The sequence below is a fragment of the Carcharhinus amblyrhynchos genome, chromosome 6, assembly GCF_965287045.1.
Source record: "Carcharhinus amblyrhynchos chromosome 6, sCarAmb.v2.hapA, whole genome shotgun sequence".
Lineage (NCBI taxonomy): Eukaryota > Metazoa > Chordata > Chondrichthyes > Carcharhiniformes > Carcharhinidae > Carcharhinus > Carcharhinus amblyrhynchos.
In genome coordinates this window covers 45,225,180-45,252,731 of record NC_137329.1, presented here as the reverse complement: position 1 = coordinate 45,252,731, position 27,552 = coordinate 45,225,180, and the positions used below count along the sequence as shown (strand labels likewise).

The window sequence follows — 27,552 nt, the reverse complement described above, 5'->3', positions numbered from 1 at the left end:
GCCTCAAACCATCATAGTTTCTTTTATCTAGATTCAGGATCAGAATCAACTATGCCACTCTCCATCTTGATGAAGAACTCTATCATGTTATGGTTGCTCATCCCCAAGGAGCCTCGCATAACTAGACTGCCAACTATTCCTTTCTCATTATACAATATCTGGTCTAGAATGGTCTGTTGTCTAGTTAGTTCCTCAATGTATTGGTTCAGAAAACCATGTCATATACACTCAGAAAATTCCTCTGTGTATTGTTGATTTGCCCAGTCTACATCTAGACTAAAGTCACTCATAATTATGGAAGTTCCTCTATCGCATGTGTCTCTTATTTCCTGTTTAGTGCCATTCCCAACATCACCATGACAGTACGAGAGTCTATATACAACCTCCTCCAATGAGTTTTTGTCCCTTAGTGTTTCTCAGCTCTATCCATATAGATTTCACATCATTGGAGGTAATATTCTTCCTCATTATTGCATTAATTTCCTCTTTAACCAACAATGCAACTCATCCAGACAAATGGAGTGTATGCCATCACACTCCTAACTTGTGCTGTGTGGATGGTGGAGAGGCTTTGGGGAGTCAGAAGGTGAGTTACTCGTAACCCCTCACCTGCTCTTGTAGATACAGTATTTATGCAGCTGGTCCACTTCTGTTTCTGGTCAATGGCAACCCACAGAATGTAATGGTAGGGGATTCAATGATGGTAATGTCATTGAATGTCGAGGGAATGGTTTAGATTTACCCTTCTTTTGGAGATGGTTTGCCGTGCACTTGTGTGACACAAATGTCATTTGCCATTTCTCAGTCCAAGCTTGGCTGTTTTCAGATCTTGCTACATGTGTGCATGGACAGTTTCATCATCTGAGGAGTTGCAAAATGAGCTGAACACTATTTAGCTTCCAGTGAACATCACTACATGATCCCACCTTTATGTTTCACCAATCTGGCCTGGACTTGGAGTTTGTTTCCAGCAGTGAAATCATGGTATTTAACTCATTGTGACACTCACCTCAACATGACAGAGTTGTCCAGTACAACTGCTGAGAAAAATCACTGCTTCCAAAATCATTTTCATTGCAATTTTCTGAAAGCTAGTATTACTGCGTTGTTCAGTGTTTTTGAAAATGCTAAAAACCTCAGTGACAGGAATAATGAATTTTAACCCAAAGTAAGTTTTTTAAAATTGAATCTTGCACTAAATTGGTGTCTTTTTCTTCATCAGTGTAATATCCATGTCAACCCTCTACGTGCTGAACTTACGCAATGATGATGGGACAGATGCCAATGGGTAGGTGGATGGAACATTGAGTCTCCAGAACAATGAGAAGTCTTGATAGTCTCTAGTCAGAAAATACATGAGCAGGAAGTCCAACAGAGACCAATGATTGTTAACGATTTGTGGATTCATGATGTGTCTCGTGGAAATCTTCATCAACTCAAAGTCTCAACTCATCTCTTTAGGCCAGAAGTTTCCAAACATTTATGCCAGCAGGATTTTTCCATCCTTCTGCAGTGAACGGAGATTTAGTTTGTCACCAAATTTTCCGCCTTCGCTGCAGCGGAAGTGTAATGTGAATGGGTGGTAAGATTGTGCCTTTTGTGTTAGAAACAGAGAAACTAGAAGCAGGAGTAGGCTGTTCGGCCCTTTGAGCCTGCTCCACCATTCATTTTGATCAAGGTTGATCATCAAATTCAATATCCTGATCTCACCTTCCCCCTATATCCCTTGATCCCTTTAGCCCCTGTTGAAATGGGATGATGGATGATATTGGCATTATATTCCCCACTAGTTGTAAACCTCAATGATCTCTTTGCTCAAGTTCTCTAATGTAAGCTAAAGCAAACATTAGCTATACTGTTACCAAGTCAGAGTCAAAGTAATTATCAACTTGTCCTTTCTCTTTGAATGAAACAAGTACCATTCTACTGTGAGAATATCAAAAGATTCAAATATTAAAACTGACATCCAGACAGCATGTTAATCAAACCTTCACTACCCGTAACTCCATGTGTAACAAGAGCTTAGGCAAAAACACTGTCCTGGAACTCAGCATTTTAAAAATTATTTCATTGAATGTGGGCATCGCTGGATGGGCCAGCATTTGCCAATTGCCCTTGAACTGATGGCTATTACAGACACAATGGGCCAAATGGCCTCTTTCTGTGCTTTAAAGCTTAATGATGAGAGGGCAGTTAAGAGTTAACTAAATTGCTGTGGGTCTGGAGTCACATATTGACCAGACTAGGTAAGGATGGCAGATTTCCTTCCCTAAAGGATATTAGTGTACCAGATGTGATTTTATTGAATTTAAATTCCACCATTAGTGGTGGGATTTGAAGTCGGATCCCCAGAACATGGCTTTGGGTCTCTGGATTACCAGTCCAGTGACAATACCACTGTGCCACTGCCTCCTTACTTTAAATACATATTAATTTTTCCTTTCTGTCTCTCCTTTCCCTCTCTGACATTCACATTTACCTACCTATGCTGCCACTACTGGCTTATCCTTACAATGTAGTCAACATTACTACAGTCTGCATTAATCCTTTACAAAGAAAAGGGACAGCAGCAACTCTGGGAAGAACTTGGTCACTGGCCAGTAGTTATATAGTTGTCAGGCACAAAAATAAACAAAAAGGCTACTGGAATGTTAGCATTTATATTGGGAGACCTAGAATATAAAAGGAGGAAAGCTTTGTTCCAGTGATCCAAAGCCCTCGTAAGTCAATACCTGGTGCATTGTGTATAGTTCTAGACACCACACCTTCAGAAAGATATACTGATAATGCAAGAAATGCGAGACAGATTTATGGAATGTTGCCAGGGCTTCAAGGATTACATTTTGAGGAGAGATTAAATAAAATAGGCTTGCATTCCCTGGGATATAGAAGGTTAAGAGGTGGTTTGAGGTTTTTAGAATTTTGAAAGAAATAAATTGAAAAGTTCCCGCTAATGGAAGAGTTTAGAACAAGGGGACATAATCTTAAAATTGGAGCCACGCCATTCAGAAGAGAAGTTGGGAAATACTTATTTCATGCAATGGATTGCGTAACTGTGGAGCTCTCCTACAACAGCAGTGGATGGCAGCTCACTTAGTAATTTTAAATCTGAGATCAGTAGACTTTTGCAAGAAAAGGGTATTAAAGGATATGGAGCCAAGGTGAATAAAGGAATTTGGATATAGGTTAGCAGTGATTCCATTAAATAACAGCACAGGCTCAAGGGGCTGAATGGCCAAGTCCCATTTCTACATTTATCCTAGCTATATGACTGTACTGGAATCTACTTTCCTTTTCCAGATCTTCATAAAATTATCATTATGGAAGATGATTAACACAACAAATCTGAGGGGACCTGTTAAATATGTCATTGTTTAGCACAGAGCAAGCTGTAGATTGAGGTTATCGGGCACACGGCACGTGGCATTTTTTTTAAAAATTGACGGTTCATGGGTCAGAACATTGTTGATTAAGGTTCCATTCCAAGATTTGAACACAATGGGCTGCCTTGCTCATCCCAAAACTGTAAAATCCCTCTCGAGGTCAACAGACCTTCCCATGCTCTGCCACTCGCCCACTGTGATATCCATGGCGGGTGAGGTGGTAAAATCCTGACTATAATCTAGGCTGACAGCACTCAGGGAATGCTACATTGCTGTCAGTGCTGGCTCGGGCTATGATATCAAACAGAAACTCTGTGGGTTCAGGTGGATGTGGAAAGATACAGTGAAAGTAACTGAAGAGCAGGGAGTTCTCCTGGTGTCCTAGGCAACACGAAGTCAGTAATGAAAATCAGCAAGACTGATCTATTTGTGGTTTACTCCTTGAATCCTAGAGCACTTTGTGCAGAATGACTATTGTGTTGTTTCTCCATCACAGTCACTACATGTCATCTTTATTTGTGAAGTACTGAATAATTAAAGTGTTTGTTTAAAATTTTCCCTAAGAAAGCATGAAAATAACTTGTCTACAGAAAGGCTCCCTTTTCAGACAGGAAAATTAATCCCAAATACATGACCAAGTCATGACTGAGTGCCATCTCACCTTTCCCCACAGGAGTATGTTGCTTCTAGCTATCACATGAGGATGGTTGTCTCTGGGGTACTTTGAAATGACCTTTTTACAGGTCAGAAATCGGTCTAGTAATTGGAGTTTTGGGCCTCACCTACACGAACAATGGAAGCAAGTGAAGAAAACAGTACAGGAATTTTTCAGCTCCCGGGGGCACCCATTGCCCTGCAGATTCTCTCAATAATGTCAGTTGAGATTATGCTATCAATTGGTTCACCAGGTTATTGAATCATCCTCAGTTATGATAAATGTTACATGATTATTCCTTGTTTTTTTTGACATGCAGGCCACCCACAAATATCAATCCAGATACAACCTCGAAAGAAAATCATTGGCCGACACCTCTCGATACACAGGGCACAGTTGCAGCTCAGCAGTCAGGTAGGTTAACTCGATCTGACAGCAACTAAAGCTGAAACTGGGACTGGAGAATGGGGCACCAGAAGGTCAAAATTCTGAATGCACACTCCTAGAGCCCAGCAACCCGTAATATGGGCACTGTCCACACAGCAAAACCAGGAACCCGTAACATGGGCACTGTCCACACAGCAAAACCGGGAACCCGTAATATGGGCACTGTCCACACAGCAAAACCAGGAATCCATAACATGGGCACTGTCCACACAGCAAAACCAGGAACCTGTAACATGGGCACTGTTCACACAGCAAAACCAGGAACCCGTAACATAGGGCCCTGTCCACACAGCAAAACCAGGAACCCGTAACATTGGGCCCTGTCCATACGGCAAAACCAAGGACCCGTAACATAGGCACTGTCCGCACAGCAAAACCAGGAACCCATAACATGGGCACTGTTCACACAGCAAAACCAGGAACCCATAACATGGGCACTGTCCACACAGCAGAGCCAGCAATCCATAACATGGGCACTGTCCACACAGCAGAGCCAGCAATCCATAACATGAGCACTGTCCACACAGCTTCCTGTTTTGGGAAAGTTATCAGATGGAAAATAGTGCCTGTGCTTTCCCAATCTGCTCTCCCTTAAACCTCTCCATCTCTCAATCTCTCTTTCCTCCTATGGACCCTCCTAAAAACCTACCGCTTTGATCAAGCTTTTGGCCATTTGCCTTCTGAGCTTGATGTAAAACCGTTCTCTGAAACACTTACATTAAAGGTGCTCTATCAATACAATTTATTGTTGTAAAATATTTGATCCCATTTGATATCATTTACTTAAAGATTCTTGTGGACAATGCCTGCCTTCAAGCTTCATACTCCTTCTCCAGCTTCCAGCTCAGGTCTCAAGCCAGCTTCTCGTGTCTCTGCTGCCATCACTCCATATCTGCTCTGACCCTTTGGGTTCAAGCCTCTCTGCTTCCTTTGCCCTCACTGGCTAAGCTACATTTTCCTTTACTTGCCCATCCAAACTTTGCCACCCAATCTTGACCCACCCATCCCCATCCCAATCCCAATCCCAATCCCCATCCTGACCTCAGCCTTCTCTTGTCACTGCTTTCTTAGCTGTGGGACAGGTATTTATATTTTGAAAGCATTCAAGGTTCTATGTTTGACTTAAGTGCGATAAACACTTCCACAATCTCAGCTTACTGTCGAGACATTGGCTTTGCAACAGAGGGAATGAGATAGAAATTGCTGAAGGCTCCAGAGCCCTTTGTTAATTATCAGACATATGGCTTGAAGTCCTCTGCATGTCCATTCCACATCAGTAACTACTGCACATCGGGTAAAACAGTGTGAAGCAGGAGAGGGAAACAAAAAGAGATTCTGGGATCCGACTCCTTGAACCATCCTGACCATTAGTCTGGAAACAGCACCCCCTACTGTCAGTTTTCTTCATTTCCAACAATGGCCATCCTGTACTCTCTGACACAATTGCTAATTTAATGCAAATCTGTGCCTCAACAATTGGCAGTTGTGCTGTGACTGCCCCAAACATAGGTCACAGAATATGAATGTATCCAACAGACAAAGTAGGCATTTACTCCTCTACCTGGGCTGCACACAAATTCAATAGTCCCTTGCAGAAGTACACAGAGGCAGGAGCTGACATTGAGGTATATGTGGGCTGTACTAATAGATTGAATGATTTTCTTTTATCTGTGGCATAGTGTACATACTGACACTAAAAGTAGACAAGCTGTACGGTTATGGGAGGGTGTGAATCATTTCCTTTAATTCACACTACGCGTTGTATGGAAGAGTATTTGTAGTTCCATCTCTCTGAAGCACTCTGGTGTATTGTTTTAGTTCACATTTGTTAATATGAACTAATTTCTTATATGAAAAGAGTTTTAATCATTGCTGAACCTGCATCACTTTTTTTTTATTGCAAACATTTTCTTTCTATTTGCAGTTGATATGCCTTCACCTGCTTCTCCTGTGTCCCACTCCCCACGGCCACTTAGTATCTGCCTCACCCTTTCATGTGAAGTACTGTGCTGCCCCTTTAACTCTACAAATTCGCCTGCCAGTAGCATCCTGCCAGTGACTACCATCCCACTGACCCCTTCTTCAAGTAGCACTAACCATTCCACTGCTGGTAAGTGCTCATCAGGAATGGACATTTATCTTATGTGATGCACTATTATAAAAGCTCTGGTGCTCTTTGCTTAATGTTTGTTGGTAATTCCAGATCAAACGGGCATATCCTTCACCAGCAATATCAAAGCCAAATCTTCAGTAAACGAGAATAAGAATGGCTACGAGACCAGGCAGACATCTTCCAGGGATGGGATTAGTGCCTCTGGATCCAGCTCAAACAGTTACAGTCCTCCCCCGCCGCAGATCACCAATATCCACGGCAAATCAAAGTTCCCTCCTCGCTATGCCAGCACGCAGAACAAACTGCCCAGTTTGCACGCAAGGAGACAAAGAAGCACTGAGCAAATGGACCCTACCGAGCGCAACCCAGGCTGTGAGTTATATCCAAGTTCCTGCTACATGTGGTTCTGATATGCTTGACTATGTTAAACATTAGAGGAGAAAGAATATGTTGCAGAACACCAACTATTCAGACAAGTGCAGATTTATTTTCATAGCAAGTATATTGATTTAGAGTAAATATGCACGATTCTAATTCAATTCTCCTTGGGCATGGGCCACGATGCAAAATTGCTTCTAATTGGGAGTACCTGGCACCAAACGGCAGTCGTAGTGATAGAGGTCATAGGGTGGCTGTTGTAGGCAATGTTAAAATGCCACACTGGTGTAGTAGGCTGACATTGGGATTGAGGTTCATTGCTGGGACAAAGTAGGGTGGCACAGTGGTTAACACTGCTGCCTCACAGCACCAGGGACCCGGGTTCAATTCCCGACTTGAGTCACTGTCTGTGTGGAGTTTGCACATTCTCCCTGTGTCTGGGTTTCCTCCCGGTGCTCTGGTTTCCTCCCACATTCTGAAAGACATGCTGGTTAGGTGTATTGACCTGAACAGGTGCCAGAGTGTGGTGACTAGGGGAATTTCACAGTAACTTCATTGCAGTGTTAATGTAAGCCTTACTTGTGACTAATAAGTAAACTTTAAAAAAAGTAGAAGTATCTTTACTCCTTTAACACTTAATATTGGCACTGCATGCCTGCATTGGGAAAATGTTACATTCCCAAAACCTATTTAAACTTCCTATACTGCTGGGGGCATGGCAGGGCATGATTGACTGATGGGGTGACTGCAATTTCTTTGATTAACTTTGGGGGATTCCGGAGGTTTAGAGGATGGAGTAAAGTCTGAGTTGGAATAGATCGCACATGTCTGTGAAGGAAAATGTTTTGTACTTTCTTATCAATATGACACTGTTGTGGGGGAAGGTTTGCAGAGATCTGAAGTAAGTTAGAACATCATATTTACCTTGGATTAATCATACTTTTATTCTTTTTATATTTTAATTGGATGTGTGAATCCATATATCTCCATCCCCAAATACAACACACTGAAAACACCAGCTCATTGCACACTACACATTCAGAATAAATTATACAGCACACATTAAAGCATCCAATTATATCAACATTACATTTGTAGAATCATAAATCCCTACAGTGCAGAAAGAGGCCATTCGGCCCTTCGAATTTGCAGCGACAACAATCCCATCCAGGCTCTATCCCATATCCCAGATATTTACCCTGCTAGTCCCCACTGACATTAAGGGGCAATTTAGCATGGCCAATCCATCTAACCTGCACATCTTTGGATGGTGAGAGGAAACTGGAGCAAAGAACAAAGAACAACACAGCACGGGAAACAGGCCTTTTGGCCCAACGAGCCCGCGATGCCATTTTAACATTATGAGTGCCCTCCTCTTCCCATGACACTCAGGGGAAACCCATGCAGATATGGAGAGAATGTGCAAACTCCACATAGACAGGCATCCAAGGCCGGAATCGAACCCAGGTCTCTGGTGCTGTGAGACAGCAGTGCTAACGACTGTGTCACTGTGTCGCCCCCATCTTCCATACTACTGGATGGGACATTACATTTGTAGTACTGTATGTAGGCACCCTATAAGTTGCACATTATACACAAGAGGCATGTTTCTTCCTGAGCAGCTTATAACATATCCTATTTCTCCCCATAAAAGGGAAAAACACCACCTTGACTTCTGCCCAGATCATTGAGAACAGTTTGGTGATCTCAGAGCAATACTGTCTGAAGCAAGGATCCTGCAGGTAAGAAATATCAGCAGCATTAAGTTCTTGCTGTGCCGATTAGAATGCTGTCACATACCAGGACAACAATAGTGAGGAGAATTGAGTTTCACTCACGAGAATGGATTGATCTATTCACAGTTTAGCTAGGCTTGTACTCGTTAGAGTTTAGAAGAATGAGGGGAGATCTCATTGAGACGTATAAGATGATGAATGGGATGGATAGGATAGAGGTGGAGAGACTCTTCCCGCTCAAAAAAGACAGTAGGACTAGGGGGCACAGCCTCAAGATAAAGGGGAGGCGGTTTAGAACGGAGTTGAGGAGGAACTTCTTCACTCAAAGGGTGGTGAATCTCTGGAATTCTCTGCCCGTTGAAGTGGTGGAGGCTGCCTCGCTAAATATTTTTAAGAAGCGGGTTGATGGGTTCTTGATAAGAGAGGGGATTAAGGGTTATGGGGAGAGGGCGGGAAAGTGGAACTGAGCTACAACAGATCAGCCATGATCTTATTGAATGGCGGGGCAGGCTCGAAGGGCTAGATGGCCTACTCCTGCTCCTATTTCTTATGTTCTTATGTTCTTAGATGGGATCAGGGTTCAGCGCACTTCCTCCCACATTGAGTTTGCACATCCGGGAATTTTGCGCCTGATTTGGGAGCAAAAATGGAGGCCTGAGTACTCAGTTAGGCTGAGTCAGCTCTTATTTGGGGCTGCTATGTGTACAGTGACAGGGTGCACTGGCTCAAGGTGCTTGTCCCTGTATCTACAGACTGGGTATGGTAATATTAAAGCAAATTCACTGAACATAACGGACTCAAGGCTGTCGACAGACCAATATACCTACATGTACACTAGCCTCAGAACTGTGTATAAATACACTGACAAGATGTGTTATATTTATTTCTAATAAATGTAGTTTCAATATCTACATTTACCAGCTGAGGCGTATACTGCATCGATGCTACTTTATATACACTTAATGGGTGCAGTCTTGCACACTGGTTTCCTTATTGATACATAGGGCGGATGAATGAATTAGTACAAGACAACAATATTTAATTTAAAATAATAAGTATCTTGTTGGGGAAGTTCTGGGTTTGATTTTTTTCTCTATTTAAGCTCAAGATCTCTGTTGTGCTTTGGCATCTTTTAAAGTATGTGTTCATTTGGAAAATGTGCACTCAGTAACAGAGTCCAGGAGTAGACTGTTCAGAAGAAGTCACATGGAGCTCCAAATGTTAACACTGTTTTTCTCTCCGCAAATGCTGTCAGACCTGCTCTGTTTTTATTTCTAGAATCCACAGTATTTTGTTTCTAATATAGGAGAAAGATGTGTTTGGCCCTGAACTTTTATCAGTATTCTATTTTGAAAGGTTAGCTTGGGTCAATTTTATTACTCCACAGAAGTTGGTCTCTGTAACGGGTAAAGATTGCCAAAATTAATTTAAACACAAAATGGCACACCAAAATAAGGATAGGGACCTCAAAATCATTGTCTAGGTGTTTTACAAAGGCTTGACATTTTGTCTTCATTTTGGGAATGGGGATAAGGCAGAAATGCAGTTTTTTACCAAAGCAATCCATTTGCTTCCTATGATAGTGACTGTACTTTCATTCCTGCATTTATATATCATATGAAATGGTTATTGCACTGATACCCAAAGAAGTTATAAAACAGCTTGAAACTGTGATTGTAAGAAAGGGGTTGCAGTGTCTGTAGCTGCTGTTGCCTCACTGTTCTCTGCTCTTTCCTGTAGCTCAGGGAATTACACTTACTCAATCCCAGTCAGCAAGACCACACCCATAGATGTCACCATCACTCTTCAGATGAAGTAAGTGAATTGTTGCCTTGTGATGAAAAGCTTTCTGTTACCGATGTGTCTCTTGAGCTCCCAGTAGATTTGAGTAAAAAAGTTTTTGCTTTTCAGGAGTAAGTACATTGGTCTGGGTTAGATTGCGATATCTACTCAAAATGACGAATCTTCACTTGAACCTAAACAATATCAATTCTTTAGGATATTTATCTGAATGTCACCAGCAAGCCAATCCCATTCCTCCCCAAAATTCATGCATGTTGATTTCCAAACAGCAATGCCTGTTTAGCTATCAGGAGACGGTTCTACAAGTCAACTGAAAACAGTGCTGCTTCCCTGGGTGAGACAAGTTAACTATAAAATACTTGAGCTGGAATGTTACAACCATTCACTCCAGCGGGATTTTCCCATCCCGCTGCAGTAAACAGAGATTTGGTTGGGTGCCAAATTCTCCGACTTGGCTGCAGCGGGAGCATGACGTGAATGGCCGGTAAGATCGTGCCCCTGGTATTTATCAGTGATGTTTATCTCAGATTGCGGAAAAGACCAGGCCAAAGATTCGGGAACCGCTGACAAATATTACAAGGAAGTCATTGGACACCAGGGAGGAATCAGAAGATTAGAAATGGACCGATGTTCTCCATGACTGTGTTGGAATAGACAAGTTTTGAGGTGTTAAAGGTATATTTGAGGGTTTCAGCAGATACGCTGAGGCAGGGATGGAGTCAGAGATGGAATTAGTGAGGGTGCAGAATTGTAATTTGAAGATCAAGGTTGCAAATAGTCTGATTCAAGCTTGCACAGTTATCAAGGCGACGAATGAAGTCAGCAGGTAGGGAAAGCAGTTTGTGGTATGGATTGAAACAGTGCTCACACTCCAATATCTCCTGTGGCTCAGTGCTAAGCTTTATCTGATGACACTTCTATGAAAAGCCTTGGGATGTTTTGCAACATTAAAAACATTATATAAATGCAGTTTGCTGAGGTTGTTGTCTATGGAAAACTCTTAAGTCCAATCCTGTCCTCTTTTGCATTCACACATGGATTATCCAGTAGGTGTTGCTGGATAGGTTTGGGAGACCTCATTGTAGGAACCTCATTGCTACTAGACCAACAGCAGCTAGTTCTGCAGAGGCCACGAATTGAACCTTCTGGCTGGGTTACCTTCTGGTACATTTACTCACTAGCTGCTGGGAGAGTTAACAGGGCACTTTCATTGAAATCTTCTAGGAGTCTTGGTTTTATCACCTTGGGCCCCCTGTATTAATCTTAACCAATGTGATAGCTCCTTGACTGAGAATGGAGTTATCACAATAAAGTTATGTAAGTGTAGACATTGAGGCAGTGGGAATGAAGGCTCGCTAATTGAGCTTTTTCTAATTCCTTTTATAGTCTGTAAACTGTCACTTTTAATTACTGATCGCCGCTTCCAGATTTATCATCTCTGTGACTCTCTTCATACCTGGACGTGCTGTGCACTGTAAACTTTGATCCTCACTTGGGTTTCTCAGTTAAACAAGCAGTGAATACATAAGTTAGACATAGAATAGATTTCTGTCTGCTCAGCAGTAACATAGGAACAGGAGTAGGGCATTCAATCATATCATTTCACACTGGGACCTAATAATCACAGATAGGACATAGAATCATGGTGGTTACAGAAGAAAGCCAGTTGACCCATCAAGTCTGTGCTGGTTCTCTGCAGGCGGTTCAGCTAGTCCCACTTATCCATCGTTTCCCCCTAGCACTGCATATGTTTTACCTTCCGGTGCATATCCAATATCCTTTTGAAAACCACAGTTGAATTTGTCTCCAATCCCCTCTCAGGCAGTGCATTCCCAATCCTAACTGATGTGTGAAAAACAATAGCCAAATTCTCCCGTCTTTTTCGCTGTGGGAATCATAGCAGGCAGGACAGAAAATTTGGCAGTCTATGTAAAGCTCCGTTGAGCTTGGACAAGAATTTCCAATCTTGGTCCTCAGGTGGCTGTAGGATCCAATCCATTGTTCTCTCACGTCACTTTTGGTTCTTTTGTGATTCAACTTCTAGTTCTTCAGTATTTTACCTGGAGAACGTTTCTAGCTATCTACTCTATCTAGACTTCTCATAACTTGAAACATCTCCATTAAAACACCTCCCAACTTTGTCTAAGGATAACTGCCCCAGCTTCTCCAATCTATGCTCATAACTGAAGTCCATCATCCCTGAAACTATCCTTGTAAATGTTTCTTCACCCCTGTAAAACCTTCAGACCCTCTGTACAATGTGGTGCCCTGACTTGGACGCAATACTCTAATTGAGGCTGAAACCGTGCTCCCTTGCTTTTGTACTCTATGCATTTGTTATAAAGTTCAAGATCCCAAATGCTTTATTAACTATTTTCTTAAGCTCTCAAATTGTCTGGATGAGATTCAAGCCCAGATTCCAAAGATAGAAATTGCCCAAAGTATCTCATTTCTTCCTGTTACCCTTAATGTTTTTCCTTTGTTTTTGACAGTACCTCGTTGCCTCTGGTTATTTACCTATGCAGTGTCAGCTACGGCAATTTATGCGGGAGCATTTCAAATACTGGCTTGAAGACTGAAACATCAATGACCCAGGTAAAGACTGGAAATTACAACATACAACATTTCTAAATGTCATTTTTACACTTCCCTGTCACTTCAAAACATTGTTGTATTTTGGCAATTACAGGAGCTGTGTGTGAACATTTCCTGAAATGGGGCTCTTTATTAAATTGGTGGGGTTAACATATATTTTAAGGGGGTCTTTCGATCCACAGCCTTAAGGTATTTCACACAGGAGCCTTTCTAATCATCAGTCTCTGTGAGATTTCACTGTAAAATGGAATAAAGAATTGTTTCCCAGGAGGAATGTTGATTAAGATCCACTTCCCCAAAGATTTCATACTGTCTGAACTCAACTTCAGAGGCATTGGCCTAATGGTATTATTGTTAGACTATTAATCCAGAAACTTAGCTAATGTTTTGGGCACGTGGCTCCAAATCCTGCCACGGCAGTTGGTGGAATTTGAATTCAACTAAAATAAAATCTGGAATTAAGAATCAACTGATGACCATGAAACCATTGTTGATTGCCGGAAAAATCCATCTGGTTCAATAATGTCCTTTCGGGAAGGAAATCTGCTGTCCTTACCAGATCTAGCCTGTATGTGAGTCCAGACCCACAGCAATGTGGCTGATTCTCAACTACCTTCAGGCAACTCGGGATAGACAACAAATGCTGGCCGGCCAGTGACACCTATGTCCCATGAATGAATTTAAAAAAAACTTAAGGTATCCCACACTGGAGGCTGTCTGAGCTTCAGATATTGCAGCCTGGATCCTGGTTGAGCTTCATTACCCACATACTTCCTACCATAAAGCAGCTCAACTCTATTACTTTGCGGTATACCATTCAGGAACTTGGTTGCACCGTCTTGAGATTTCTCACCAGAAAGCTGAGTTCCTCTAAGGGTTTCACCACCTTTCAGCATCCTCACCCAAGAACATTGCCTTGAATTTAGCATGTTCCTGGCTGTGTTCTGCCTCAGTGAGAATTATTTCTCTGGAATTGGGCAGAGTTCCATTTCCTCCATTTATCCTGCTTAGCAAACATACAGAACCCTACGCACATTTTGTTAACCAGCATGTCTAAGCCAAGATATCTCCAACTATCAATCACCCTATTATAGAAAGGATATTATTAAACTAGAAAGAGGGCAGAAGACATTTACTAGGATGCTACCGGGACTAGATGGTTTGAGCTATAAGGAGAGGCTGGATAGACTGGGACTTTTTTCTCTGGGCTGTAGAAGTGCTGAGGGGTGATGTTATAGAGATCTATAAAATAATGAGGAGCACAGATCAGCTAGATAGTCAATATCCTTTACTAAAGGTAGGGTGATCAGAAACTAGAGGGCACAGGTTTAAGGTGAGAAGGGAGAAATACAGAAGTCCCTAGAGAGGCACTTTTTTCACACAGAGGATGGTGAGTGTCTGGAACAAGCTGCCAAAGGTATTAGTAGAGGCAGGTGCAATTTTGTCTTTTAAAAAGCATTTAGACAGCTACATAGATAGGATGGGTATAAAAGGATATGGGCCAAATGCAGGCAATTGGAATTAGCTTAGGGGTTTAAAAAAGAAGGGCGTCATGGACCAAAGTTGGGCCAAAGGGCCTATCTCCATGCTGTAAACCTCTATGACACAATGACCTGTTAACATCAGTAATAAATAAAATAAAGTTTTGGGTAAATTATCCAAGCTAAATATGCCTGTGTTTTCATCACACAACACTGAACAGAAGTGCAGATTGCTTCGTATTGGTCACTTTTTGTCGGATAAGATTGCCTCGTGGAAATAAAGGTCCCTGCTAACAACATGAGAATGATACCATAAGCTGGTCAGCGAACATTTAGGTAAAGAAGGCAATGATTCTGAATGAAGGAAAAGCAGAAGAATTGGATTGGAAATGTCATTCAGGTTAACGCTGTATTTACCATTATTCTCCCTTCTGTCTACCCCAGGGAACAACACACAAATGGTCACTGGTGGTAGCACCGTACTATGACATCACCTATCACTTCCGAGTGGCTGATCCAGTGAGTATCAAATGAATTTCAAACATAAACACAGTCTTGAAAGGCATTTGCAATCTTTCGATCCTTCTAAATGATTTTTCTTCTCCATGCACCCTTCCCACTTTCCTGTGTATGGAGCATTCCAACATGGATCCTATCCCTCAGATTTAGATTCATATGAATTTATCTTAGAATCCCTACAGTATGGAAGGAGGCCTCTCGGCCCATCAAGTCTGTACCAATCACAATCCCATCCAGGGTCTATTTCCGTCACCCTCATTTATCTTCGAATTCCCCTGACACTAGGGTCAATTTAGCATGCCCAATTAACCTAACCCGCACATTTTTGCACTGTGGGAGGAAACTGGAGCACCTGGAGAAAACACACGCGAACATGGGGAGAAACTGCCAACTCTACACAGATAGTGACTCGAGGCTGGACTTGAACCCGGGTCTCTGGCGCTATGAGGCAGTTGTGCTGAACACTGTGCCACCGTGTAAGGTTAACAAACTTGTCCTTCAAGGTTTCAAGGTAAATTAATAAATTTGTCCTTCAAGGTTTTTCTCTGCCTATTGTTGTTTCTCTTCCACACCTAACAGTGTGTAAGGCAGACTTTCATCTGTTTCCATAGTGGGGTTTTCCTTCGAACTGTTGTCAGAGGCTTATAGTCACTCAGCATCAAGTATGGCTGATCAGGGGTCACTGCTGCTCTTGCTGCTCCCATTGGTGTATGTTGGAAGGATCTTGCAGGATAATACTCCACCTGTTTGACTGCATTATATTCCTTGGCCATCAGGTCCTGGGATGTGACTCAAACACGGAGCTTCTGGCTCAGAAGCAAGGACATTACTCACTGCAACACAACACCTCCCTCGCTGCCTAATTGCTACTCATAAAGATTGAGAAAAATTCCAATGCATTGTTTCTCTCTGCATCCTCACTGTATTGAGTCTCATTGCACTATCTCTGATTTGTAACTTATTGGCCAGAATTTTACCGATATGTCCACCCCAGAACCGAGGCAGGTGAGGCTCGTAGATTTTACAAGTGTCATCCGAGCGAAGTTGTAAAATACTGGCCATTGTTTCCCAGTGAAACTCATTGGATTCTGCTTTTCACTCCTCATATGCTCAACTGGTATTTAAAACCCAAGCTTGGAATTGCCTGAAGTTAATTTATTTATTTAATTGTAAGTAGGCTTACATTAGCATTGCAATGAAGTTACTGTGAAAACCCCCTAGTCCTCATACTTCGGCACCTGTTCATCTACATCAAGGGAGAATTTAGCATGGCCAATGCACCTAGCCAGCACATCTTTGAACTGTGGGACGAAACTGGAGCATCTAAAGGAAACCCACACAGACACAGGGAGAATGTGCAAACCCCACGCAGATAGTGACTCAAGCCAGGAATCGAACCCAGGTCCCTGTCGCTGTGAGACAGCAGTGCTAACCACTATGCCAACATACCACCACACCAATACTCAATCAATATTTTCAGGTTTATTGTAACCTTGGTAGTTGGAAGAATAATTGATACAAAGGAAAGATTGAAGGGAATTTGTGGTGACTAGATTACTAACTGGAGCAACTATGCATTTGCTCAGTGTGCCATTAAACTTTCAACATCATGAACAATGTCTGGTAAGCTTGCCCAAAAGACACAGTGCATCCTTCTGGCCATCCAAACAAATTAGAAAGTAACAACCACCAAGTATTTTCACCTTTCTCAGACTAGGTTTTATCCTTTGCGGAAGACAAGCCCTCACTCTGAGTTCCATATTACTAGGGCTCCTTGATGCGATTAAATGCTGCCTTGATGTCCGAGTCACTCCCACCTCGCCTTCAAAATCCAGTTCCTTTATCCATGTTTGGATTGAATTGTCCTGGTAGAACCCAAACTCAGTATCAGTGAGAGGTTATCGGTTAATGCCACTTGATGCTGACTGCTTCCATCACTTTACTGGTGATTGAGAGTAAGCTGATGGGGCAATAATTCAACTTTTAAACTATGGGGAGTAATTAACTGGATTTATTTGTGCAGCTTTTTTGGACAGCGCATACATGAGAAAGTTTCCACAATGAATGACCCAATCTCCGCTATTCTAGATGTAAAACACCATACCGTTCCCTGATTTTTTAAATATAAAACATTCCCTGCACTCTTTTAGCCTATACATGTTACAGTCTTAGTTCCTTTATCCTTTATTTATATAACACATTCCCAACTCCCATTATCCTGGATGTAAAACATTTCCAACTCCTTGCTATCTTATATCAAACACACTCCCTTTTATATAAACCCAATTCTGCTATCCTGCACGTAGGACATTTCCCATTACCGTAAATATAAATCAATGTCAGGTTTCTGTTATCCCCTGGCAGAATGGTACAGAGAAAGGGAAATCTCATTGAAATCCACTCAGTTTCTATTTGCTCCTTTACAAGGCCAGCAGGTGGTGAGGTTGTCAAGAAACTGGTTTGATGCTGCTATCAAACAAAACAGTATTGGCATCAGAATGTTGCAAGTGGGCCCAGCAAGAGTGAGGCAACCCAGACCAGGGACTACTGGATATGGTAAAATTACCTACATATGGCACACAATTGGATGGATCTTTTGGTGTTGGAGTTTCTAACAGCATGGGACCTGAAGACACACAAAATACTCCTTCATGACTTGGCTATCTCCTGGCCATCTTGCTGATGATCTAAAGCTTAGGGCGGCATGGTGGCACAATGGTTAGCACTGTTGTCTCACAGCGCCAGGGACCCCAGTTTGATTCCTGGCTTGGGGTCACTGTCTGTGCAGAGTCTGCTCATTCTCCCCGAGTCTGCATGAGTTTCTTCTGCGTGCTCCGGTTTCCTCCTACAGTCTGAAACCCGTGCTGGTTAGGTACATTGGCCATGCGGAATTTCCCCTCAATGTACCCAAACAAGTGTCAGAGTATGGCAATCAGGGGATTTCAGAGTAACATCATTGCAGTGTTAATGTAAGCCTACTTGTGACGCTAATAATAAATAAGCTTGTGTAGTACTGCAGAGCACAATGTGACACAATCTGAGCTTTAGTCTTCTATTGTGTATATATTGCTGTGATTGTATTGTGCAGATCAGACTACAACATTGTCTCATCTTTTCAACAGACCAAGGCTACATGCAACAGCGAGAGCACCTCTGCAGGAGAGACTTTCACGCAATACAGCTTCCACTTCTACAGAGTTTGCAATTGAACAGAAAGAGGCTCCCTCGTGAGATGGACCACTGGCTCTCCTCTTGAAGCGATACACTGTCAAAGAGGAATCTTTTCTGGTCCGGGACAACATAGTTATTCAGAATGACCAAAGGAGATGTTGGTGTGATTTAAGAAGTTCTACACATCACACAGCCGCAACCTGCACTTACCACTTCACCTTCCTGCTGGGACAGGAGCTTTTACACTTTGTGGGGGGGAGGGAGGGAGGGAGGGAAAACATCTGTTTCCTACAATTAAATTCTGGGATGAAACACTCTGTACAGTACAGGCTGTTGTAAAAAAAACACTGTTTAGTGAAAAGATAGTAAAGGAAAAATGATTTTGTGCTGCTTGTCGGCTCAGACCAAATGGATCTTAGAGCTTTTGTAGATTGTGATTTGAAGAAGTATACACTTTGAAATTGCAGCATTAAAGCCAAATTTGCCCAGCTATGCACTAAATAGCAGTGACATTATGGAAATTGTATCATTAGCAGGCATCACTATTAACCTTACTCAGTCCAATCATCACACAAAGTTAAGATGATCTATATGCTGGTATTAAAAATAGTTTGCATCGATCTCACACAACTGCATTTGTGGTGCTATAATTAGTTGCAGTACCCTGAACAAGGGGAAAGAAAAATCAGTCACAAGTTACTGCTCTGGCACCCAGTCACTATCCAGTGACCAATTTTCCAAAGTCCATTTGCGGACAGATGGGAATGAGCTGCAGTAACTTGCACAGTAAAATTATTCATCACACATTCACCATCTAAGCTCACAAGTGACAAATGGCCACTTGGCCGAGGTACTGGAAGGAGTATTGAGACCTGTAGACGCACAGTCAAAAAGTCTAATAAGAATCAATACTTCAAGGAGACAAGGATAGCAGGAGAACTGACAAAGGAATAAGAACAGTGTGCATTGGTTGAGGGAATAGAGGTTACCAATTATCAATGGAGGCAGAATAAAGTAATGAGTGCTGGTTTGGATTTCAGCCAGTCAGCCATGTGGTCTATATAAGATACTAATTGATGGTCTTACACTAGTCAGGAGGAATTGAGAAAATGCTGCTCCTGACTGCTGACCCAGGCCTTACCAGAAAAAAAGTATCTTGTGGGCAGGAAAGAATACAAAGAAAACACTGAAATGATTCAAATCCTTCCACATTTGTGCATAGTTGAGTCTCCCATGCCAGACACTCATCTTTGAAGTATCAATACAGAACAAAAATGTAGAATGTTCTGGAACATAGGGCCACTTTTGTAGACATTGCAATGCATTCATACCGTGGTGTGTTTTGTAACTCTATGCTCACAAGCATTGTGAAGCATTGGCCTACAAGATTACCACGGGTTACATCACTCATTCCAACATGTAATTATTTCTAGTGTATTGTTCTAAAAACGCAACAAAATCTTACCTGTATTACATTTATAGATGGAGACCTTGTATTACATTTATGGACGGAGACCTATCTCACATTTAGAAGTTAAGAATATGCACAGATGTTGTAAAATTGCAATTCTCCTTGCAATGACCTGCAGAGAATATGCGTATTCTAAGATGTACAGGCATTAGCACCACTCTGTCCAACGACATTTTGGGCACAAGTACTCTAAAAGGCCAATTAAATTGGTAACTGAATTGGGGTGCAGAGGGGATTAGACACAGGCCTTTCATCTCTTGATCCCAGCTTCAAACTGATGGGATGAAAGTCTCTGTCTCCTGGCTGGAACGGTATTTGAAATGAATTTGTGCAATTTCCATCCAGAGCAAGGGATTATAGCAGGCTTGAGGGAGTTTTAATCCTTATCGAACTGTGTCCCTAGGAGAATTGATGCCAATCCCTAAGGGAGAAAGTGTTTGATTCCTCAGCACTAACCTCCCCCACCTCAATAAGCACAAAATATCATTGAGAAATGTGAAGGAAGTGGGAGGGAGTTAAGAAAGAATTTACCTTTCACCTAATTTCCATCACTGTGTCTTCTTGCAGGTTCTATTTCCCAATGTGCCTGTAAAACATTCCATAAATCCTATTTGGATGAATAGATTTAGCCTTCATTCCTGGGAATCTGGGATCTCTTAATTTTAACTACTGTCTAGAGTGACTGTTGTAAATATTCCCGAATGTAAATGGTATTTTAAAAGAAAGGACACGTCAGTCATTAAGAGTGTAATAGCTCACGCAATACTATATCCAGTGCATATAATGTGACTGTTACTGAATCAGAATGGATTAGCTTTAGCTTTCCTTTGTTGTAACAAAGAATTTGTTAATCCCTTTTTTTAATAGTCTTACTTGGGAGCAAGTGACCTGTTTAAGTGTGAGAACATACAGTTTTGAATTCCTGGTATCCTAATCTCAGCAGTAGGGATGTTACCATTTGACTCAGAGAAAGGAACTGTCAGCTACAGCTCCTATTCCTGTTGTTATCCAGTGGCCCTGTGGAAAGTGCTTGTGTGGAGACGCAAGTTGAAGACTCAGCTGCATTACCCATCATGGTCATATCCCTCACTGTAGCCTCATACATGAACACTGTCACTTGGGCAAGGTACTCAAGGACAGCTGGCACCTGTGGAACTTGACTTTCAGCAAGGGGACAGCAACTTCAGGAAACGAGGGGAAATAACTGAGAAAGGGAAGGGAAAGTCAGTACAGGAAGAAAACTTACTTCTTCCTCAATAATCCAGAATTCTCCTTAAGCATTCCTTCCTTTCTCATTTTCGAATGGCCTCGTATATCTCAACCACGCACCGATGCCACACTGGAATGCCCTAGCCAGTAGCTTCCCTGATATCTGCACATCTTATTCCTGGTACGAATTCCACATTGTGGCCCTACCAAAAATGTTCCATATTTTCTTAATCGTCATATCATTTTACTTTTTCTTTTTGATAATGTGGCTATTTTAATGGATGATTTCTGATCTTGCTCATGAGGAAGGGTCACTTGGCTGGGCCTCAGCCCAGAGTTAACACCTTCAGGGAGTAAAGCGGAGGTGGATGTGGTCTTATAAAATAAATTCACACCAAGGACTTGCATATAAAGGCCTTTAATAAAAAAAACGAAGGTTTTCAAGAAAACTAGATTGTATCAATCACAAGAGGTCAACTGACTGCTGGGAAAAGGACAGTGTGGCATATTGATTAACACAGGCAGGTTTCACTGCTCCCCACTGCTTAAAGTTCACAATAACTTTAAAAAATATAAATTGCTAAATAAAAAATAGCTCAAAGCTCCCTGTAAATATTATGTATTTTAATTGCTGTTGCAATCATTTCTTAAAGCACTAATTTTTTATTTTATTTTTACAATCACTTGTTAATCACTGTATGTATGTTAGATTTTTTTTACCTGTCAATAGGATTTTCTGTGTTTTTTTTGCTGTGGGTTGTATGTAAGCTAGGCTTACAGATACATTTCTGCTAGTCTATTTTTAGGTTCAATGTATTTGAGGTCCTTTGTATTATTGCAAATATATTTATTGCTCTCTACTGACTTCTGGACAGCTGACTGCTTTTGTTTATCTGTGTGTGTGATTAGAGACCCATGGATTAGTGCAAAGCTTTCTTTCAATAGAGTGTATCGCGACATTAGGGATGAAATAACACGTGCAGGATACCATTGTTAGTTGCAGTGCTAGATCTTACAACCCCCAATATTCAAGCATCCCTATGCTTCTGTTGTACACTGGTGAAAGGCAGGGAGACAGGTTTAAGTGGGCTGATGACTGTGTCGGAACCACTGAAAGGTGGCCAGATTTCCTATCTTAAAATGGGCACTATCCTTTTATTAGTTTTAAAAACAATTATTTTTTGTCAAAATGCAACTCATCAATGATGGCTGTATTACAAAGACATATCATGTACACTCCTTAAAAGAACAAAAGGTACCCCACTTAAAATCTCCTATAAAAGTCTTTTTTTCTCTCAGAGTGTGAGTTCCTGCTGTTTTATTTACAATACGATATATTTAGCCAACATTATGCAGCACAGAAGGCAGAAAATTCCTGTCATTCATTGCTGAAAGATGGGGTCATGTACTGGATTACTTGTACAGTTGTTCCCCTAAACATTAGCCCTCTCCCTATTGAGGAGGACAAACATTAAAAAATATATAATTCTACCTCCCCACCCATCAAACTCTAGCTTCTTGCTAACTGAACCCAGAGTATTAATGCAGAGGTGGAACAATAAAGCTAGCTAAGATAGCTAATTATTTGAAATATGTGGCTCATTGTATTGTACACTCTAATTATTTCACCCCTTCTGTTGCAATGGTAGGAATAGCTCTTTTGATGAAATGCATTGTGACTGTTGAATATGTTCATTATTTCTTACCAAATAGCACTGCAATTGTTAATATCCAATAAATATTTTTAAATAAGACATTCCTGTGGTTCATGGTACATTCAGCTGTCAATTATAGCTTGAGATAACAGACTCCACTAAGAGCTTTTTTACATCTCTTATTGAAGAAAGGTTTTAATTTGAAACGTTAATTATGATGTTGATTTGTATAATTTTTTTACCTGGCATTTAACAATAAAGCATATTATTATTATTATCTTTACATCTCTTGATGTTGATTTGTCTTGAGAATGCGCACCTTCCAAATTTGCTGATAATGCTGCGCACCATTCAGACTTCTGTTTGCAGGCTCCCCATTTTTTATAGGGGTGTTGTCTTCCCAGTTTCACTCCAGACTCACCAACTCACTCAGAACCTAACAACTCACATTGTATCCTCCTTAAGTATCAACTTCTTCTTCCATTTACAGTGACTCCCTTTCTCCATTGTTAGTTTCAAAATCAGAAGCCTCACAACACCAGACTAAAGTCCAACAGGTTTGCTTGGATTCATGAGCTTTTGGAGTGAAGATCCTGGGCACTAAAGAGGTCTTGTTCAAACTTGTGCATGAAGATGTTGACTTATCGAGGTGTGAATTTGGTTCCCATGACTGTTCTTTGTATCTGGATGAAGAACTGGTTGTTGACGGTAAAGACGTTGTGGTCCAGCGGATGAGTTGTAAAATTGCATCTGGAAATTGGCAGTTGTCAGTGTTGAGTACCAAGGCTGTTGCAGCAATGCTGTCATCTTGGGGGATGTTGGTGTAGAGTGCCAAGATAGCCATTGTGACGAGGAATGTTCCTGATTCAACTGGTTCATGAGTGCTAAGTTTCTGTAAGAAGTCTGTAGTGTTGCGACAGAAGCTGGGGTTCTTTGTATGATGGGTTTCAGGATGCCCTCAACATAGCCAGAGAGGTTCTCAAACAAGGTCCCATTGCCTGATACGATGGGATGGCCAGCTGTGTTGATCCTGTGTATCTTCGGGAGACAGTTGAGATCTCCAATACAGGAGCTACATGGGATGAGAGCACGTAGGGTGCTCTGAAGATCTGGATGACAGGTTTTGATTAGTGTATTGAGTTGGGCAGGTGCATTCTTTGGTTGGATCTGCGGGTAACTGTCTGTAGTGCTACTAGTTGTTCAGTTGTCGGTACACATCTTTGCAGTAATCCATTCTGTTCAGTATGACAAAGACTCCCCCTTTGCTGGTTTGATGACAATGTTGCGGTCTTGAGAACACAGTTGGTGTTGCATTGTGCTTGGGTGATATTCATGGCTGGCTTGTAAACACAGCTGATGAGTTTGGCATTGACACATCTCCTGACAGCTTGAGAAATAAACCTGTTGGATTTTAACTGGTGTTGTGAAACTTCTTATTGTGCCCACCACAATCCAACACCAGCATCTCCACACCACAGTTTCAAAATCTTCATCTTTGTCTTTAAATGCCCTCTGTAATCTTCTTCAGCACTACATTCTTGCATAGATCTGTCAATTATTGAGAATATAATGTATCCTGCTTCTCTGTAAGATTATATTATTATTTTGTGGCTCAGTAGAGAAAGAACAAAAGGTGACAGTTAGTGGCCCACGAGCACACAGCATGACAGGTAGCCTAACATCATCTGGTGTTTTGGAAGCGAAGTCTTTCGATCAAATAATGGGACTGGTCAAAAACCATAATGGTCAATGCTGCCCTTGTGAATGGAAAGTTATTTCAAGTGATGTTCCATAGAGCACACTGTTGCTGCCCGAGTTGGTGGTGGAGGTGGAGACCCCAAACTCACCTGGATCAGCACCTTACATGCTGTAAGCTACAGGGTTATGGGCTAAGTGCAGGAAGATGGGATTAATAAGAACACCTTGGTGTCCTCAAGCTGGTATTGGATAAAGAGGGCTGAAGTGCATTCTTCTGTGCTGTAACTTTTTCATGGTTCTACGTTTTCGATGCAAGAGAAAGGGTTATTTGTACGTTTGGTACAGATCAGACAGAACACAAAAAAAATTAAATCAACTGGCTGAGGAACCCAAATAAGGGGTACGAAACTTGCATGTTAAACCAGGTCCAAATCAGTGGGATATCACCACCTATTGAGATTGTCCTGACGGTCAATGGCAAACTCCTGAAGATGGAGGTCGATACTGAAGCATTAGCCACGGTCATAAGTGAACAAGCACTCAGACACCTGCAGAAAGACTTGCAATCCTTGAGGATGAGTCACTTCCAGGACATTTTATTAGCCTGTACTGACAGATGCTGAAGACAGCCAGGACAGCTGCACTACCGATCTCTTGTAGGAATTAGGTAGCACAGTTGTTGAGAGCTGCATTGAGTTGCCACAGGTTATTACAAATAAATGCAATTGAGAAATAAGACAAATTTCTTTCTCACCATAGGTAGACTGTGGAATTCACTGGTCAGATCACGTGTTCGAGGAAAATAGCTTTGATTCTTTCAAAAGCAACTTGACGAGTGTGACATCAGTGTAACTTTTAAGTTTTTTTTAAAATTATGTTTTCTGCAGCTATAAGCTGTTTTGGTTTTATTGCTGCCAGGCCATTTGCAAAAGCCTTTTTATTGCTCCTTCAGTGGTTACTTTTATTCTGGTATCTTTTATGACCTTGCATTGACACCTGTTTTGGACAGTTTTTCTTTCTTCCTAGTGAATTTAAACTATTTTTCTATTTAGGCTGGCTGTAATCTAAAAATGAGGCTCTCTCTTCCCACCTGGTTTTGGAAATTCTGTTGGCTCACTGAAAGCAAGGCTTCTTGTCTTCCTGGAGACCAACATGTGCTGTTGGTGGCTTCATCAGAGTGTCTCCTGAGAGCTCTGGGAAGCTTGCTGAATTCAGCAATTGTGGGTGTGTCCAGAGGGCTGCTAGAAGTTACAAGCTGAGAAGTCAGGGTTTTCAATTCTCCAACCTAAGGACTCAGTTCCACTATCATGTGAGCAATAGTCTTTGCCATGTTAAACTTGTGGAAAGGATTTTTTTATATGAGAAGTTTTTGTTTGATTGGAACATTTTGATACATTTGTTAAGGGTTATACGTTATCAAAGTTGTTTTCTGTTTGTAATTGATAAAAGTTATTGCTAACTTTCTTACTATACATGTTAACTATATTCTTAAATAAACTTTTGCTTGATAAAAGCAGCCAGGTGAATCATACCATGCTTATCCTAGCCAAATTTAAGGTACAAAACACTGGAGTTTCTGACCTGAATTATAAAACATCCACGAGAGGAAAAGGAATAGAAAGATGTGCTGAAAGCTTAGACGTCACAAATGGCATAGGAGGAGATCCCTATCGAGTATAAACACCAGCTCACTCTCTGGGCTGAAAGGACTGCTTTACATTCAATGTAATTTGAACCAACACCAATGTAAAATCACATATAATCAGTTTTCCTAACAAAACCGTGGTTGCTTATCAGCTTCATAGCCACTCTGTCCAATTGATTTTCCTTTGGACGTTTCCCTAGGATCTATTTCTTGGGCACCGCTCTTACTCATCTATGTGCTGCCCTTTGGTGACTTCGTCAGCAGACACGGAATTAGTATTCTGCTTTTCTGACAACGTCCAGTTCCATCTCTCTCACATTCATCCTTCCAGTGCCTGTGTTATCAACCTGCTTGTTCCATGTCAAGTATTGGACAAGTTGCAACTTCATGAGCTAAACATTCGGAAAACTAAGTCATTACCTTTGGTGCCTATCACAAACATCTCATACTTGCCACTAATTTCATCACCCTCTTCAAAATGTCTCAGGTTCAACATGACTATTTGCAACCTTGGCATCCTATTCAATGCTCAGCTGTTTCTGACCTTCATCAAAGATTGCCTATATCTAAAGAATCCCCATAGTGCAGAAAAAGGCTATTCAGCCCATTGATCTGCATCAACTCTCCAAAAGAGCAATCCACCCAGGCCAACACCCACTGCCCTATCCCCATTACCTTGCACTTTTATCACAGCCACCTAACCTACACATCTTTTGGACACTAAAGGGAAAAGGACAATTCAGCATGGCCAATCCACCAAGCCTGCAAATCTTTGGACTATGGGAGGAAACTGCAGCATCCGGATGAAACCCACACACACACAGGGAGAACATCCAGACTCCGCACAATCACCCAAGGCCTGAATTGAACACAGGTCCTGATGCTGTGAGGCAGCAGTGATTACTGCTATGCCACTTCCATAACATCTCCCATCTTCACATTTTTCCTGACATTGATGCACATATCCAAACTTTGTCACCTCCCCACTATTTCAATGCTCTCCTGATTGGTTTCCCATTTACCACAAACTTTCAAAATTCTACTACCCACACCTATTATAGGATGTAATATCCAGCTCACCCATCAAACACCTTGCTCACTCTGCTTTTTAATTGGACATCTCCAAACAAAGGTGCACTTTTCCATAGTGTTATGCTAGATATACAATAGTGAAAATGGAGGATTATTGCCCACAACCATGCAGGAGACTCATCCCCAGACTCTATACAGTATACAGATACACTACAGATACCGAGTGTCTCTAATTTCATGCAAGGTACATTTTTAAATGCCTTTCACAACCTCAGGTCACCCAACCCACAGCCTTCATCAAAGCTTCACAGCCATTGAAATACTTTGAACAGCAGTTAGTTACAATTTTTAATTCATTTGTAGGATATGAGCATCATTAGCAAGGTCAGCATTTATTACCATCCTAAACACCTTTGGGAAGGTGGTGGCAAGCCACCTTCTTGAACAACTACAGTCTATGTGGTGTTGGTACACTCATAGCACTCTTAGGGAGTGCCAGGTGTTCGACCGAGCAACAGGAAGGGGCACCAATACAATTCCAAGTCAGGGTGGCGCATCGTT

General features: G+C 41.6%; 1 protein-coding gene across 5 annotated transcripts in view; it reads left to right on the top strand.

The window, feature by feature from the left end:
- myrf (myelin regulatory factor) overlaps positions 1–18,529 on the top strand; it is a 236,360-nt gene extending 217,831 nt beyond the window's left edge. For 4 of the 5 annotated variants that reach the window (XM_080191600.1, XM_080191599.1, XM_080191598.1 and 1 more), the window contains 9 exons: positions 1,223–1,288; positions 4,358–4,452; positions 6,410–6,595; positions 6,689–6,970; positions 8,631–8,718; positions 10,453–10,527; positions 13,008–13,110; positions 15,036–15,110; positions 18,233–18,529. In XM_080191600.1, the coding sequence (XP_080047726.1) occupies positions 1,223–1,288; positions 4,358–4,452; positions 6,410–6,595; positions 6,689–6,970; positions 8,631–8,718; positions 10,453–10,527; positions 13,008–13,110; positions 15,036–15,110; positions 18,233–18,319 (1,057 nt within the window). In that variant the 3' untranslated portion in view covers positions 18,320–18,529. The remainder of the gene's footprint in view (positions 1–1,222; positions 1,289–4,357; positions 4,453–6,409; positions 6,596–6,688; positions 6,971–8,630; positions 8,719–10,452; positions 10,528–13,007; positions 13,111–15,035; positions 15,111–18,232) is intronic. The other variant, XM_080191602.1, reaches the window with a different exon arrangement.
- The last annotated feature ends 9,023 nt before the right edge of the window (positions 18,530–27,552 follow it).